At 39.6% G+C, this 15,339-nt stretch overlaps 2 protein-coding genes across 3 annotated transcripts; both read left to right on the forward strand.

Moving 5' to 3' along the window:
- The first annotated feature begins 3,105 nt into the window (after nt 1–3,105).
- LOC147858660 (putative N-acetyltransferase HLS1) lies at nt 3,106–5,333 on the forward strand. The gene is made up of 3 exons (XM_087326506.1): nt 3,106–3,563; nt 3,701–3,888; nt 4,046–5,333. Exons 1-3 carry the CDS (start codon nt 3,132–3,134, stop codon nt 4,986–4,988), a joined length of 1,563 nt encoding a protein of 520 aa, XP_087182632.1. The 5' UTR covers nt 3,106–3,131; the 3' UTR covers nt 4,989–5,333.
- A 7,530-nt stretch (nt 5,334–12,863) lies between these two features.
- On the forward strand, nt 12,864–15,230 carry LOC147858661 (putative xyloglucan 6-xylosyltransferase 3). Of its 2 annotated transcripts, XM_087325561.1 has the most exons (3): nt 12,864–13,662; nt 13,886–14,457; nt 14,490–15,230. In XM_087325561.1, exons 1-3 carry the CDS (start codon nt 12,883–12,885, stop codon nt 14,518–14,520), a joined length of 1,383 nt encoding a protein of 460 aa, XP_087181687.1. In that variant the 5' UTR covers nt 12,864–12,882; the 3' UTR covers nt 14,521–15,230. The 2 variants fall into 2 exon arrangements, with proteins under 2 accessions (XP_087181687.1, XP_087181688.1); XM_087325562.1 differs by having other exon boundaries at nt 13,886–15,230.
- Nucleotides 15,231–15,339: the final 109 nt, after the last annotated feature.

A 15,339-nucleotide genomic window follows, 5' to 3' on the forward strand; every position in this document is an offset into this window, starting at 1 on the left:
TTATAACCCATTGTGATTATTCCAAGACTTCAATTGTTATAGTGCTAGATTGTGGTCCTCTATGCATGGAAATAAAAACAAAAGTGCTACTGAAGTGGCGAGATGAGATTGGTTTGGACCCAAAGTGTGGTCCTTATAGTGGGTGAAAATATTAAAAAGAAGGCACATGGATTTGTTTATTTGAATATGTGATAATGATTCTATGCACAATGTGTCACCGTGATTATCATATGGCAAAGTAAACAAAAATGAAAATGTAGTGTGTATATATATATGTATGTATGTATGTATGTATGTATGTATGTATGTATGTATGTATGTATGTATGTATGTATGTACACATAGCATTTGTGTGGTCCAGCTCATGTGGTTGTTCAAGATTTATACTCTAATAAACTAATGTGCATCACACATTTAAGCTTGGACTAATAATTTAAACACATAACATTGAATGTCGCTATCAACGTACCATCCTTTGATTCCATTACATTTCTAATCTTCTTCAATTTCAGACAACATAATGACACACTATCGATATCAAGTATCATGCTCTATTGTTGTTCTAGTTTCAACATTTTTTTAATTCCACTTATGAACAACTTAATTGCTTTGTTGTGTTTAAATGTTAAGCGGAATCGCTCTCTCTCTCACACACACACACACACACACATTTTCTTTACCAATAGATTTGATTATTGGTGGGAAACCTCAAACTGAGGTGGAAACCCACAAGGAATATTTGCATGTCATTTAAGAATCATTCAAAAATATATGGCATGAAACATAACACACATATGAGGATGGTGTGAGAGAAAACCTAAATAACCAATATGGATCATAAGTTGATTTGTGTAAGACTCTGCTCATTACGAATAGTCTAGAGGTTCCGTAGAGCCCATCACGTATTAGAGAAGGCCCCCTAGTAAAAAGGGAAAGATCAAGGAACTTTGAAAATTGATGAGAAAGGAAACACTACTCTAGACCATGGGTAATTTGTTGCAAGAAAAGTACTATATGAGGACAAGTCCAAAGTAGATGGAGAATGGTTTCATTTGCTTGTCCACATCTCGAACAAGTGGCCAAAAAACATTTCCACCATTGTAGCAACATACACATGTGTAGGTGAGGTAGTAAACATTGCCAAAGAAATAGCCGCTCATTAAGAGGCAATGAAACCTTCCATGTCTACCATACTAATCACTTTTTCACATGCCATGCATCATTATCAAACCATGGTTTATCATTATACCTTTGCTTGGTGATTCAAAGTATTCTCTCCTCGCCATGGGCTTAGTAGTCTCATCCTCTATGTTGTATTAGTCTCTGAAGGATATCAAAATCTATTTATCGACCTTTATGGATGGAATCTTACCTCAATTAAAATGTAAGACCACATCTAGTAGGCATGGTGTATTTATTGGCAAGCTGGCTTACCTCGTGTTGTATGTTTTAGCAAATCAATTCAAGTCAATTGGGTTGCATTACTTAATTCAATATAATTAGAACGAAACATAATTGTAAGATAATGACAGATTAAGTATTAACATGCAAAGAAATTTCAAGTGGGTTAGAAAAGTAGGCACATAACCTTGTGTGATGTTGTATTTATCCGCAAACCAAACCAATAAGGTAAGGACCTAGATGATGTCATTACATCGTGTCCTTTGCATAGAATGTAGGCACATTAGCTAGTGGAGGAATGGTGTATTTTGTGGTAGTATAGCTCAACTCGACTCAATGGGATTTTGCTACTTGCATTCAATATCATAAGAATCTAAATGAGACCATTGCATTATTGCAAGCACCTAATGAACATGGTCAAGCGCATAAAGCACACAAAAGGGCTATGAAGGGACAAAGCATGAGAGAAACAAAGAGGTGGGACGGGGGCTTTTCGAAATATTCATGTCTCTTAACTTCTTAACAAGTATGCGGAAATGACACGTGGATGTAGATATATTTTTTGTAGTCGACATATTTTAATCAATCAATGTCGAATCTATCTATCTATATATCTCTCTCTCTTCTAAAACACACTCACACACACACAAGTAAACACGCGTGCACACACGCACACACACATGGCACCTAAACACACATACACACACACACACGTGCAATTGTTTTGTCTCTTTCTCTCTCTCTCTCTCTCTCTCTCTCTCTGATAGGTGTTGTTTCTAGACCTTTGAGGACATCACATAAAGACAAACATACACATACCAACCCCTTTGTCTTTGTCTTTCACACATACGAGCATACATGCACATATCGATCATACATACATATATACACAAACACTCCTCTTCATCTTTGTCTTTCTCTCTCTCTCTCTCACACACACGCACATTACACACGCTCGCGTGCAAAGTACGGAGAGGTTCACACGTAAGAGGAGAGATGCATGCCCACCTCCCGAGCCAGCCAGAGAATGTTAAAAGAAAAGCCAAGAAGCCAAAAGGCCAAGGAGGAAAGTGAGATGGGACCACATTTTATCTTTTTACGGTGTCCTCTTCTTTATTAATACTTATGCTTTCTAAACACAAAAGAACAAAGAGATTGGTTGAGTGGAGGACAAACGTCTGGCCCCACCGCCCGAGAAAATGGGACCAAAAAGCTCACACCACAAAGCGATATTCGTCCACGTCGTGTGAAACCAAAAATCCGCCTCCAAAAATAGAAGGGAAAAAGCGAGGGGCATTTGATCGTAAATATTGAAAACGCTCCAGATATTTTCGAAATCTCATACGATGCCCCTCGCCATAGTTAATAGTTAATTTAATTAATGGGTTATAAATAAATAGTTATTGATGGATTAATTAATTTCCCATAAATTTGTTTTACTTTAGCATTATGAAACCAATTTAGAAAGGGGGGGGGGGGGGGGGGGGGGGGTGAAATAAATTATTAATTTCTGTAAATAACAAAATTAATTAATTATTGATGATTTAATTCTCTTTTTTATTTTGCTTCTCCGTGTATCCACATAAAATCAAATTAGAATGGGGGGGGGGGAAGAATAAATAAAAATATTAATATAGAAATAAAAAAATTCTATTAATTAATAAAATTTTGCGTTTCATTCTATTTCTTCTCTTTGCTTTGCGTTCTATTTTCCTTTCATTTTTGAGAGTATGGAGGCGGCGCCGATTCGCGAGCTCCGCTGCAGCCAGCGGCGCGCCGCCGTTTCCGCCGCCGTTTCCGCCGGCGCCGCCCCGTTTCCGCACCTCCGCATCCGCGAGTACCGGAAAGAAACGGACATTGAGCAAGTGCAGGAGCTCGAAAGGAGCTGTGCAGATTACATCCCTAACCCTAACCCTAACCCTAACCCTAATCCTAGTTTCAGCCCCACCAGCAACCGCCCTAACCCTAATTTCACCCCCAGCCTCAACCCTAACCCTACCCTCAATCCTAGCTTTAGCCCTGCTAGCAATCCTATTATCTCCAGTTCTAATCCTAATCCTAGTTCCAACCCTAACCCTTCTGACAGCCTCTTCCTATTGGCTACCTCTCCCCTCGGAGACCCCCTCGCCCGAGTCTGCACTTACCCTCGTTTCTGCATGATGGTGATTCTTCTTGTTCTAACTTAATTGTTCGATTTTTCATCGGGTTTTCAAGATTGTCAGGGGGGGCCTGACAACATCTTGAATTGTCATCTGTTTGTGATTACTTACCATTTTTGTGCAAATTTGAAAATCCGCAGGTAGCGGAAGCTAATTATAGCCATGATAATAACCAGTCTACAATCGTGGGCATCGTCAGAGCCGGCCTAAAGGAGGTAATCCGGAACGATCATGATTGTTGTGGGAACCATTCCTTCTCTGATGACAAGAACGACTCGTACATAACTATGGCCTACATCTCTGGTTTGCGAGTGGCCCATGGCTACAGGTAATGGATTACCCCCCCCCCCCCCCCCCGCTCTTAATTAACCTACCGGAGAGATGATTTAATGCTAATCAATGCATTGCTCTCTGCAATCAATCTATGCTAAATTTGATAGTGACTGATGATGATTTGACTGTGACCTAATAATGGATTTTGGCAGACGCGTCGGGGTAGCGCAGAGATTGATGAGAGAGATCGAAGCATGGTGCGAGATGAGAGGGGCAGAGTATAGTTATCTGGCGACAGAGAACGAGAACGAAGCATCGGTGAATCTGTTCACGCGGAAGCTAAACTACAGGAAGTTCAGGACGCCGTCGATACTAGTGCAGCCAGTTACATATAAGCAGGCTAAGGACATGGGATGTGGGGCTAGGGTTAGGGTTAGGGTTAGGGTTAGGGTAGTGAAGATTAGTGCCAGGGAAGCAGAGGCACTGTACAGAGGTGAGATGGGAGGGAAGGAGTTCTTCCCGAGAGACATCGACGCCATCTTGAGGAGCCCATTGAATGCTGGCACATGGCTTGCTTACTGCAGAAGAAGCAGCAGAAGGAATCATGGCGATGGTGACCACAAATCCAAGAAGCAGAAGAAGCAGGGCAGTTATGGTGATGGTGATGGTGATGTTCTAGGTCTGTTGAGGAGCCATGGATCCTTGACTAGGAGCTGGGCTATGCTTAGCCTATGGCGCTACGACAAACTCATTCGCTTCGAAATGAAAGCTCCGTGTTGTGCTGCCGCCGCCACGTCCTCGAGCAAGCCCAGGAGACTGGCCAATCCGGAGCCGCCATGTGGCCCCGACCATTCCCCGGACGGCTTCGGAGTCCAGCTCGTCTACGGCGTCCACGTGGCGGGCCGCGATCACGACCGCAAAACCTTGCTCGACCGTCTGTGGCGGGAGGCCCACAACTCGGCCGTGTCCGAGGGCTCCAAAGCCCTGGTCGTAGAGACGGGTGGCCAGGACCCCATCCGCTCCTCGCTTCCACACTTGTCCGAGCACCACGACCTCTGGTGCCTCAAGCGCCTCGGCCCAAGCCCAACATTGGCCGACCCGTGGACATCCTCACCCCCACCTTGCTCATTCTTCCTAGACCCCCGCGATTTCTAAACTCCGGGGGAGGCGTGTGTGTCCCCTGCTTTTGTGCCTTCGGTACACATCATCCCGAGCTTCTTTTTGACCCAAGCTTCCGTCATTTGTACATCCACACCAAAGGTATATATTTGTGTATACTTAAGTCCCTGTGGTCCTCCTCCCGTCCCTTTCTCACATGCGGTGGTTTGATAATTGGCAAAATCATAGCTCCCAACTCGCGAATTCTTCCTCTCGTCGGGGATTCCGAACATGGAGTCTCTCCACCTCCCTCGACCTACAATATCGATTGTTGTGTCTACATGTCATGTGTACATCCCATACCTAATGCATCTTTTATGTGTACATGCCCCCAAGGTACTCGTGTGCCAACAACAATCTCAATCTCATAACTGTAAGATCGGATTGTCCATTGTCCTGAAGAGTTAATAATTTGAATCAACTTGTTTATTAATGTAAAAAAGAACTTGGCTCAGGACTTGGCCACATGGAAATGTGTTATATGCATTACAATGTACATTCATACACTTACATGAGAACAACGAATTTAAGGATGGATGCATTGACACACTGGACACATTGTTTGGTATGATAATGCTTCATTGTGGAATCCCATTGCAATTTTGAAAAAAGCTTGTTTAGGTGAGCGTCTATCCCTATCATCCTCACATTTCACATGGCAAAAATTGGCATTGCAATGATCAAATTTGAGTCATAGACTCATTATACTATTGGGATAAAAAAATCAATTGGTGCATTAACTTAGGAAGTTCTTTCCATGGCATGCTGAATATGACTCATCATATTATTAGTACCAATGAATCTATTGGTGCTTTCCTTCGGAAGTTCTGTCACTTGCACTCTCAACATGTGATGTTCGAAAAGAAAAACTATACAAGCAAAATAGGTAGTTCTTGTTTGAAGCCACTTCCTTTTTGTCTCTCCACACACACACACACACACGTGCGATGTTCGAAAAGAAAAACTATACAAACAAAATAGGTGGTTAAGATGGCAAGTTAAAAAACCCACCAAAGTATAAATCAAATGGTGCTTTCCTTTTTTATCCCTCACCCACATGTTTAGCTCGGAAGACAAACAAAACTAGTAAACCTAGTCATGGTTTATTATGGAATCTCTCTTTCTCTACCTACATGATACACAATGTAGAATGAATTGATGTCAGGTTTGAAAGCGAAAGCTGTACAAACATGAGGGGTTAAGGTCCATTTTGTTTATTGAATGAGAAAAAGGATACCGACCAATGTCACCCCAAAGCTAGTGATGTCGGGTTTGAAAGCAAAAGCCATACAAACATGGGGGCTTAAGGTCCATTTTGTTTCGCGAGTGACAAAAAGGCCACCGACCAATAACACTCCAAAGCTACTTTTGAATCAAGGGCTTACCCTATGCATCATGGAATAACTCATGATTAAATCCTATAAATTCATTTCACTATTATGTCTCCTCAATCTCCATCATCTCCATATGTACTAATTGGATTATTTGAAAGCTTTTGAGTTGTGAGGCTTCTATCCAACTATGCCATTTTATTTTCATTGTCGTCCTTATGTGTAGCCATTCCTATTCTAACCATGAGTTGAATTAACAGTGAGCTAACCATGAGTTGGTTGTTGATTGTTCTTGCCAATCATTATATATAGAAAATGAAAAGACAAAGTAGATAGAGAAGAATAATATGCACACTTGGTTTTCAAAATAGAGAGAGGAAGACCCATACAACAAAACACAAAGAGATAACATTAAAATGCAAGTGGACAACAATTTTATAAGAAATCTCAATTGCATTTTGATGTCTTATTCGACCCATTGAAATGTCCATTGGAAGCGACCAAGAATCGAGAATCAAGTTATTCAATTAATATAAACAATGCTTCTTGCAATCTCAATAAATGAATATTCATGCATTGACCATTTCGACTAAGGTTTCCTCTATGGTGAATGCAACACTCTATCAAGCTTTAGCAGAAAACATTTCAAGGCATCAATTTGTAATATTCATTTTTTCCCATGTAACTCGAACACCGATATTCTCAATGCACCATCCTAATATACCATGAATCCATCATACCCCAAGATAGATATCTTTTTAATGTCCACGGGAAATCAGTCATAATCAATAAGATGGGTGAAGTTCTTTGCAAATGCCGAATTTGGGTTCTCTCAATTTTATGATCCCATGGGTTTTACTCCAGAATTGAATAATCCACGTGATTAGAGATGGCCATACCCACTTTAGAAGAGAGGGAGGGAGCATCAATATGGAATGAACATAAATCATAAAAACCAATTTGCATATTGAAGGGGTGACATTAAACTTCTGTGAACGAAAACTTAATACAAAACCCATTTTTAAAAAAAGAAATTTTTCCATAGAACATTTGTAATCAAAGACCATATTATTTTATTTCTCTATGCAAGTTATGTTCATGTGCGTAAATACTTTATTACTGTAAACATAGACAAAATGTCATTTTCAATGGCAACCATAATACACAATGTTTATTCCGTTGTCAAGATATAATAAATGTCACATTCTCAACAATCAACAAATTGTGTACAATCAATTTTATTAGCAACATAATTTAACTTTTATGATTAAATAGAACAATAACTATATGTAGCACATCTATTACTAGAGACTTAGAAGTTAGGAGACCTCTAGGAACACATCCCTCCTTCACTCGACACATACATACACACAACAAAGATAAACCCCAGAAAAAAACAAGTTAAAAAAAACGTGAAAAGGGAAAAGGGGAAATCAGAAATAGGGAAAGGGAACATATGAACATAGAAAGCACGTTAAGGTTTATGCCACAAAAGGTAGGAACTTGAACAAACTCTCCTCACCCGAAATATTAACAATAAGTCTAGGTTATCAAATTAGGTTGTAAGGATCATAGACAAATTATTGAAGAAATCGGGGAGAACAAATACTACAAAAGAAAGAAGAAATAAACGATCCGATGCAACAAGTGTATAGAAATATAGTGGAGGATCAAACATAGAGAGAGAGAGAGAGAGAACACTGCCTCACATCATATTCTTCATCGATTTATTCTTGTCAAACCAATGAGTGTTTGAATCTATTGTTTCGGAGAAGGATATAAGACGCTACATTTCTACATCTTTTGATATTGGCTTTACATAAATACAAAAAAGTACCTCTTAACTTTGTTTATCTTTGAAGGAACAAGGGAAGGAAAATTTTGACAGTATATCTTGGAATGTCTACATCTCCAAGATTGATCCGAGAATTTTTTGTTTTCTCTCTTATTGCGTAAGAATTGCTTTTATCTTGTTTTGATATTACATCATGTATAGAGGAGATGAACATAGAAAAGAATGATGCAAAAGAATGTCTTGATGAGGATGTGCATGAAATGGAAGTCAATGCTAAGGTAGTTTTGTGATCTTTCGACATATTCTAAGATAATGTAGTTAATTGTGAATTGTAACCAACATGTATAAAGTTCATCTGGAACCAACCTGCTAGTAGTAGAATATGTTTGAGCTACCACCCCACTCGTTTTTCTATCATTACAATTTACTACCAAGAAGGTAGTGTTGATCAACAAGTTTATGTTTTAGTCTACCATCAATTATATGTTCACTACCCCGAAACAATGAGGTTGGACCCACATTGTTACCAATCCTCTTCGTGAACTTATAGGTGCTCAACCATCTTGGTTGTTTTCATGTCATAAATATCTTTAAAAGATACCAAAAACTTATATATACTACAATCTACCATAATGATCATGTTCTCGCAAAAGTTATAAGGAGATTTGAACCCTTGACCTCCATCATAAATATTAAAGTTTTGACCAACAAGTTAATATTTACAACTAATAATAACTATTATAACAAATGGAGCTGGCAAATCATCATGGGGCTCATCACATGATCAACTCTGGGCATTGCCATTTGTCATTGGTTGTCTTCTCCACGATTCAAAGGATCATTAACCAATCAAGAGTTTCTATTCCCCTCCCTCCAAAAAGCATAAAGTTATCTAATGCATTTAAAAAAATATTAGCGCAAATCAATGAAGTCATACATTTGTTGTTGACGTGTAAAAAAAATTGTCGGTACAGAACCTTGCGATATGAGATAGATATAGAACCAAACCTTTTAAAAAAAAATCTATATTGTGGTGTTACCATGATCGACCTAATTGACCTACATTTGTGCCACCTTTAGTAGCTTCCTGAAGATTAGCAAGCACACCAAACTTAGTTCGCAGTCAAACCAACCCAAACAAGTATCTCTATATGAGCTATAAATTAAGCATGAAGGAATAAACGAGACAGACAATTTCCGATCCTCTCTATGTGCATAAATATACGCTTTTTTGCAATTTCGAAGCAAAAATCGAGAAAAAAAGTATGGAAAATAAAAAACATGTAAAAAATATGCGCCTCAAAAAAAGGGGAGGGGACAAAAAAGAAAAAACATGTAAAAATTAGATGCCTCTTTCTCTATAAAGAAAAGGGAAGAAAAAGGAAAGAGGCCTTATTTCAGAATCCCTCATTTTGTAGTTAGGGAGTGTACCATTAGGATTTTTTGTTTCCTCTTCTTCACTTCTTAGTTCTTCTTTCTTCTTCTTCTTATCAACATACTTGAGGTTTTTGGGGATGTTACCTCTTCTTCGTGAGTATTTAGGGTTCATCATCATCTTCTCAAGACTTGTACCATTGTTTACCTTGAATCCTACGTTAATGTTATCATCTTTCATTCACGTTGACTACTTCGTTCACAATGACTCCTAAGCTTCATTTGTGTTGTCGCATACATTCACGTTGATTCCATTGTTCATGTCAACTCCTTTGTTCGTGCCATCCGCTATGTTCACATTATTGCCTATGTTCGTGTTGTTGCCACGCAAGGAGAAAAACGAAGGGGTCAAAAGAATATTCTCACTTGGCGAACATTCTCCTTGGTGCAGGTCCCCATGGTCCTGCTTGAGTAGCACACATACTCATGTTTTTACGCAACACTAATGCATCATCACCAATAGCATGTTAGCATGAAACTCATGTAGTGATTGTGTATAGATGTGAGGTGGCAAAAATGCATATGTCCTATCTCTACCCTGATAGGTGGCTCCACCCTAATGGAGATTGATATTGGATGCCATCGAGGGCCCTTGATGGAAGCTAAAAGCTATGATGCCTAGCAAATCATCTATGTCTATATTGTAGTGGCTCAAGAAGAAAACAATCAATTGTCCTCATCAGCCTAGACTTCAAGCTAACTTAGTGCTAGTGGTGAGCTTGATCCCGATTCGCCAATGATATCTAGCATCCTCATTGTGTTGCACCATCAAATAGGTTTGAAGTTCTTCGCCAACAACATGAACTATCCAATCACTATATGATTAGGTTCTCTAGTTATTGATGAACCATTCTGGTTCAACATTGTCTGAATGAATGCAACAAGTCTATAGCTAGAATTACAATTAAATAAAAATATTAATAAGGAATTTAGGTATTTAGGAAAGTATTAATTGGATAAAAATTAAGAAATAATAGCACTAATAACAATAAGGTGTAGTTCAAATGCAATGGGTTTTGCATGTGAACGAAAAGGGCAAGGGTTCTATTTTGGAAAAATAAACAATAAGGTGAAATTTTACTTACGCCCATTTTGGGTGCCAAATTATTTTCTTTTGGAGTATTGTGGAGAAGGGAGCTTTTCTTCTTGGAGGTTAAAATTTAGGGAAAGAACAACAAAAGGCGACATGGTCATTGGTTGTGAGTTGACTGAAACTCAAGGATTTTTCCTAAATCTATCCTAGCATTCTTAACTATAATTATTTGTCTTTTTCGTTCATCATGTTAAAAGGGTTTATTTATGGTAAAATTTAGAGTTAATGTTTAAATGATGTCTTTCCATCAAACAAATTTTAGATTGTAAAAAACTATAACCGCTTAATCATAATCTAGAAGTACTTGGTCCCAACTAAATGTGGGGTCAAGCCCCATGAGGAACATAGTTGAAGGGCATGTAGAAGGAACTCTTATCAATGAATTGATGAAGATGGTTTGTGACCTCTATCCCCAAGCAATGAGAGATGATAGAAGTTTTCCAATAGATTGATGATTGGGGTTTGTGTGATGATGTATATTGTGTGATGACTTGAACCATTAAAGAAGAAACTACAAAGACCTCGAAGAAGCCCTATGCTGCCATATCGTATACTTTATTAGAAACTAAATTCATTTAGTTGGGACAAGACAATTCCTTGATACAAACTTTGGTCCAAGGGATTCAAATTGAGAAAGATGCGAGAAGCCAAACCTATCATGGAGTTGAATTCTGGCCATATGTTCATCTTTTTAGTTTCTTATTTGCTTTGGTATCTTATATAGAGTGTACTTCAATTATGAATCTTTTTGTGTTTGTGGAAAGCTTCTTCAAGAGGAAAGTAGAGGTAAATGATTGACCTTGCCTAAGCAATTTCGTAATGGTCATTAGGAGCACGAGGGTGGTGTGAATCCGGTTATTTGTGAGGGAGGCTACCAAAAGTAGCATCAAGGAAATGACGAAGATATTTGTTGCTAGTTGACTACTGAATACGATAACCATATGTGATCATGAAAAAAGATTGCTTGTTTCTTGTAGCAAATATCCCTTGTGGTTTCAAGTTCCATACCACGTACACGTAATATACTCGAATGCATTGGCAAACATTCTTTTTCATACGAATGCAAACAAATTCATATGGTATCAAAACATTCTTATGTTTTTTTTTTTACACTTTTTACCTTAAAAAGAATTACCTTATAATAAATAATGAATACAAAAGTATGGTATTTACCATACTTGTAGGGTGTTTACCATACTCAAATGATTGAAACATTCTCGAATGCGAATGCACGTATTGTACGTGTGGTTCATACTATGGAACTTTCAACCTTGATGGTCATTGAGTAAGAGAAAAGTAAGAGACCATGTGTATATTTTGCAATCATTGACCTTTAGAAAAGAAACAATTACAATTTGTATTAGGAACAAAGAAACATGAGAAATCATTTGATGATATCCTAAAGCCACAAAAAACAACTCATCTTCCCAAAAACAAAACCCAAATGCAATAGCATTGTGTTAGGACTCAAGAGTTTATAACAAGATTGAACCTCTCTCTTTTGGCACTCATTATCCATTGTATCATATGACAAATGCCTTGTCATGTATAGATAGGTGCACGAAATAAAACCAAGCATAGAAGAACAAGTTGTAAAAATCAGTACAACGATAAACAAATGGACAACTAATTTGTTTTTATAGGACCCCCAATGCCCACTATAAAAACCAAACTAGTTCTTATAGTTCCCAAGCCTAACCCTTATAAAAGAATTTTCAATCTTATAAGAGTTTGATCTTCTAAGGACTTGTTTGGGCCTAACTAACCGTAATAACAATTGTCATATTCCATGAAGGATGGCCAAGGATGGCCAAGGATGGCTTTGAATAAATGGATATTAAATTATTTACATGCTATAAATTATTGTTGCATCGACCAGGATGCTACCAATGGGAACCTATTGAAAAGAGTCAGGTATGACCTAACCATGTGATGTGGACAGGGAAAATTAATTGTTTACATGGGAGGGAAATTCCAATGGAGATATTTCCTTTGAGGTTCCAATGATAACGTTGTGATAAAAATGGGAAGACATCAAAAGCAGTAAAGAAAACTCTTTACTCCCGAAGCATGGACGCATGTGCATGGTTTCACATTACTCGAGGGAGTGAGCGAAAAGAGAGTGTGCATAGCCATTGCACGTCGAAGCACGTCCTAGACAAAAGGTGGTGATCCCAAGGAACAAAAAAAGACTTGTATAAGCTCCCCTCTCCTTTGTGTGCATAATATTGAAGATTCATGAAGACCTACTCATCATCATCAACAACAATAACCAAGCACACCAAGATGATCCAAAAATTAATGATAACTCTATGTGTCCTCTTCACTCTCATGCTCTTGTACCAATGGCCCCGAAGAAGAATCGGAGACAATTCTCACAATGAGCACCACATGCCGCCCATTTCGACCTTGTCGGCAGTAACATCACCAGCTTCCGGTCATGATATGTCCATGGCGGCCACGGCAGTGGCGAAAGACGCAACTAAAACCGCTCCTTTCATAACATCGACGGACGGTGAGCTCCACGACTTCGTGTCATTGGCCCGTTTCACACTACGTCCACGCTACAACCGTCACCAGGTGTCTCCTGACCGAATACTCGCCGACACATGGACGTCCGGCCGCCCATCCGTGCAAATCCTCCGAGATGGCCTTGTCAACAATAATGCCAACCATAATGCCAACCTCCCATTTTTGCTAGTCACTGGCGAGCGGGCCTCGCCATGCAAATCGCGTACCGGGGCACACTTGCTGCTCCAATCTTACAAAAACAAGGTGGATTATTGTAGCTTACATGGCTGCAAGGTATGGTATATGCTGGAGACATGGGAGGAGGGTTTCACGGGTGTGTGGGCGCGGTACCCCGCATTGCTCCGCCTCATGCAATCCCTACCGTCCGTCCCATGGTTCATGTGGATGGATGCTGATGCCATTTTCACAGATTTCAACTTCACCATCCCCTTCAAACAATATGAAGAGTGGAATAAGAACTTCATTGCACATGGCTTCCACCACTTGGTAGGTCCAACATGACATCTAATATAACTTGATCTGATATATGTACTACAGTGAATATAGTATAATGATAGGGCTAAGTAAGGTGTGGTTGTTAACCTCTTTTAGATGGAAACACAATAATTATGCCCTTTATTAACAAATCTTGACATGTGTTGCCACTTAGGGGCCAGTGGAGCATTAAGTATAATGAGTAAAATTTCCCTGTCTTCTTCTCTTTTTGTAGCTGTATGGCAAGAAGGGGAATTGGTTCGGGCTTAACGCGGGCATTTTCCTCATCCGGAATTGCGAGTGGTCGTACGAGTTCTTGAAGATGTGGCGCGTCCTCGGGACACCGGAGATGCGGACGGAGGCGCGCCGCGCGTTCAACCATGACATTATAAACCGTCCGCCATCATTGCGAGCCGATGACCAGAGTGCGCTAGTATACCTCCTCCGCAAGACGCGGAACGTGACGGAAACGCGTGTCCACATGGAGGCGGCATATTACCTCCATGGCTACTGGCAATACATGGTGGATCGGTATGAGGAGATGGTGGCCAAAGGTCGCGAAGAGAGCCGAGACGATGAGCAATGGCCCTTTACCACCCATTTTTGTGGATGCAGTTTTTGCACAGCCGCGAACACTCCGTCTTTCAATGCTCGATGCCACATTGGATTCCGTCGGGCCTATAATTTCGGCAATAACCAATTCTTAAAGGCGATAGGCGTCCGACTCTATCATCCAAACTTCAATACCTCCTTGCTCGTTCCTCTTCCGGAAAGTTCCGCCGGTGCCGCCACCATCTCCTCCTCCTCCTCTTCGTCTTTCATCCTCTAGTTGTCTTAACAATGTTTTGTGTTTCTCAAGTAGTGAACTAGAGACAACACTCATTTGACATTGCACTTATACATTGTATAGGAGGGGGGGAGGGGGCAGTTGGTGGCCTTCCTCTCCACAATATTATTTCAAAACATTTGGCCTTCTTTCCTTTTTGTATAGGCCATGGATGCTTGGCATGCATTGTGGTATAAAAATATGAATTGTAGTCAGTCTCTAGCATCCCATTTCACTTCTTTTGACCGTTGAGTTGTCATTACTTAGTGAGGAAATTTGGGCCTAAATGGAAAAACAAATGTGAAGGCCAAACTTAGAACTTTAGGCTAGGACTAGAGTCAAGCACGCCCACTTCTGTCTATGGACTCAATGAAGACCAAACTTGGAACTTTAGGCTAGGACTAGATTCAAGCACACCAACTTCTAGGTTCTAGCTTGAAGTTCCGAATTTGTGTTGAGTCGGAGTTAGGGGGGCTTCCATCTAACCCATTTATGGGTCCTAACCTAAAGTTATGAGTTCATTAATCTACATCAAGCAAATAGACACATGCCCCTCTCTATTGTAACTCTTAACTCAATAAACAAAACAAACAAAAAGTAGATAGTTTCCAATCTCCTTTGTAGAAAAAATGTATGCATTTGTGAGTCTACCAAGCTCTAAACTCCTTCATGTCTTAGAAAGATGGAAATTTAGTCATGTGTAGAATCTAGATCATTATAAACTAAAGGATATCAATCCTCCTAAGGTTCTCAACATGGAGTCTAATTCAAAGGGGTCATTGATCGTGTCCACCCACATGAATACAAGGTGGTCTGGACTATGGTTTTCATCAGTGTGGTTGATTTTTTTTAACGTTTACTCT

Source organism: Azolla caroliniana, unplaced genomic scaffold (genome assembly GCF_043228905.1).
Source record: "Azolla caroliniana isolate FFs.n. ecotype wild unplaced genomic scaffold, voAzoCaro1.0.p SCAF_10, whole genome shotgun sequence".
Taxonomy (NCBI): domain Eukaryota; kingdom Viridiplantae; phylum Streptophyta; class Polypodiopsida; order Salviniales; family Salviniaceae; genus Azolla; species Azolla caroliniana.

Bases quoted from the DNA above. Each gene is read 5' to 3' on its own strand.
- LOC147858661 (XM_087325561.1), top strand. From the start codon at position 12,883: ATGAAGACCTACTCATCATCATCAACAACAATAACCAAGCACACCAAG. The intron at 13,663-13,885 runs GTAGGTCCAACA...CTCTTTTTGTAG, and splicing joins CACATGGCTTCCACCACTTG to CTGTATGGCAAGAAGGGGAA. The intron at 14,458-14,489 runs CTCTTCGTCTTT...AGTTGTCTTAAC, and splicing joins GCCACCATCTCCTCCTCCTC to AATGTTTTGTGTTTCTCAAG.
- LOC147858660 (XM_087326506.1), top strand. From the start codon at position 3,132: ATGGAGGCGGCGCCGATTCGCGAGCTCCGCTGCAGCCAGCGGCGCGCC. The intron at 3,564-3,700 runs GTGATTCTTCTT...GAAAATCCGCAG, and splicing joins ACCCTCGTTTCTGCATGATG to GTAGCGGAAGCTAATTATAG. The intron at 3,889-4,045 runs GTAATGGATTAC...GGATTTTGGCAG, and splicing joins CGAGTGGCCCATGGCTACAG to ACGCGTCGGGGTAGCGCAGA.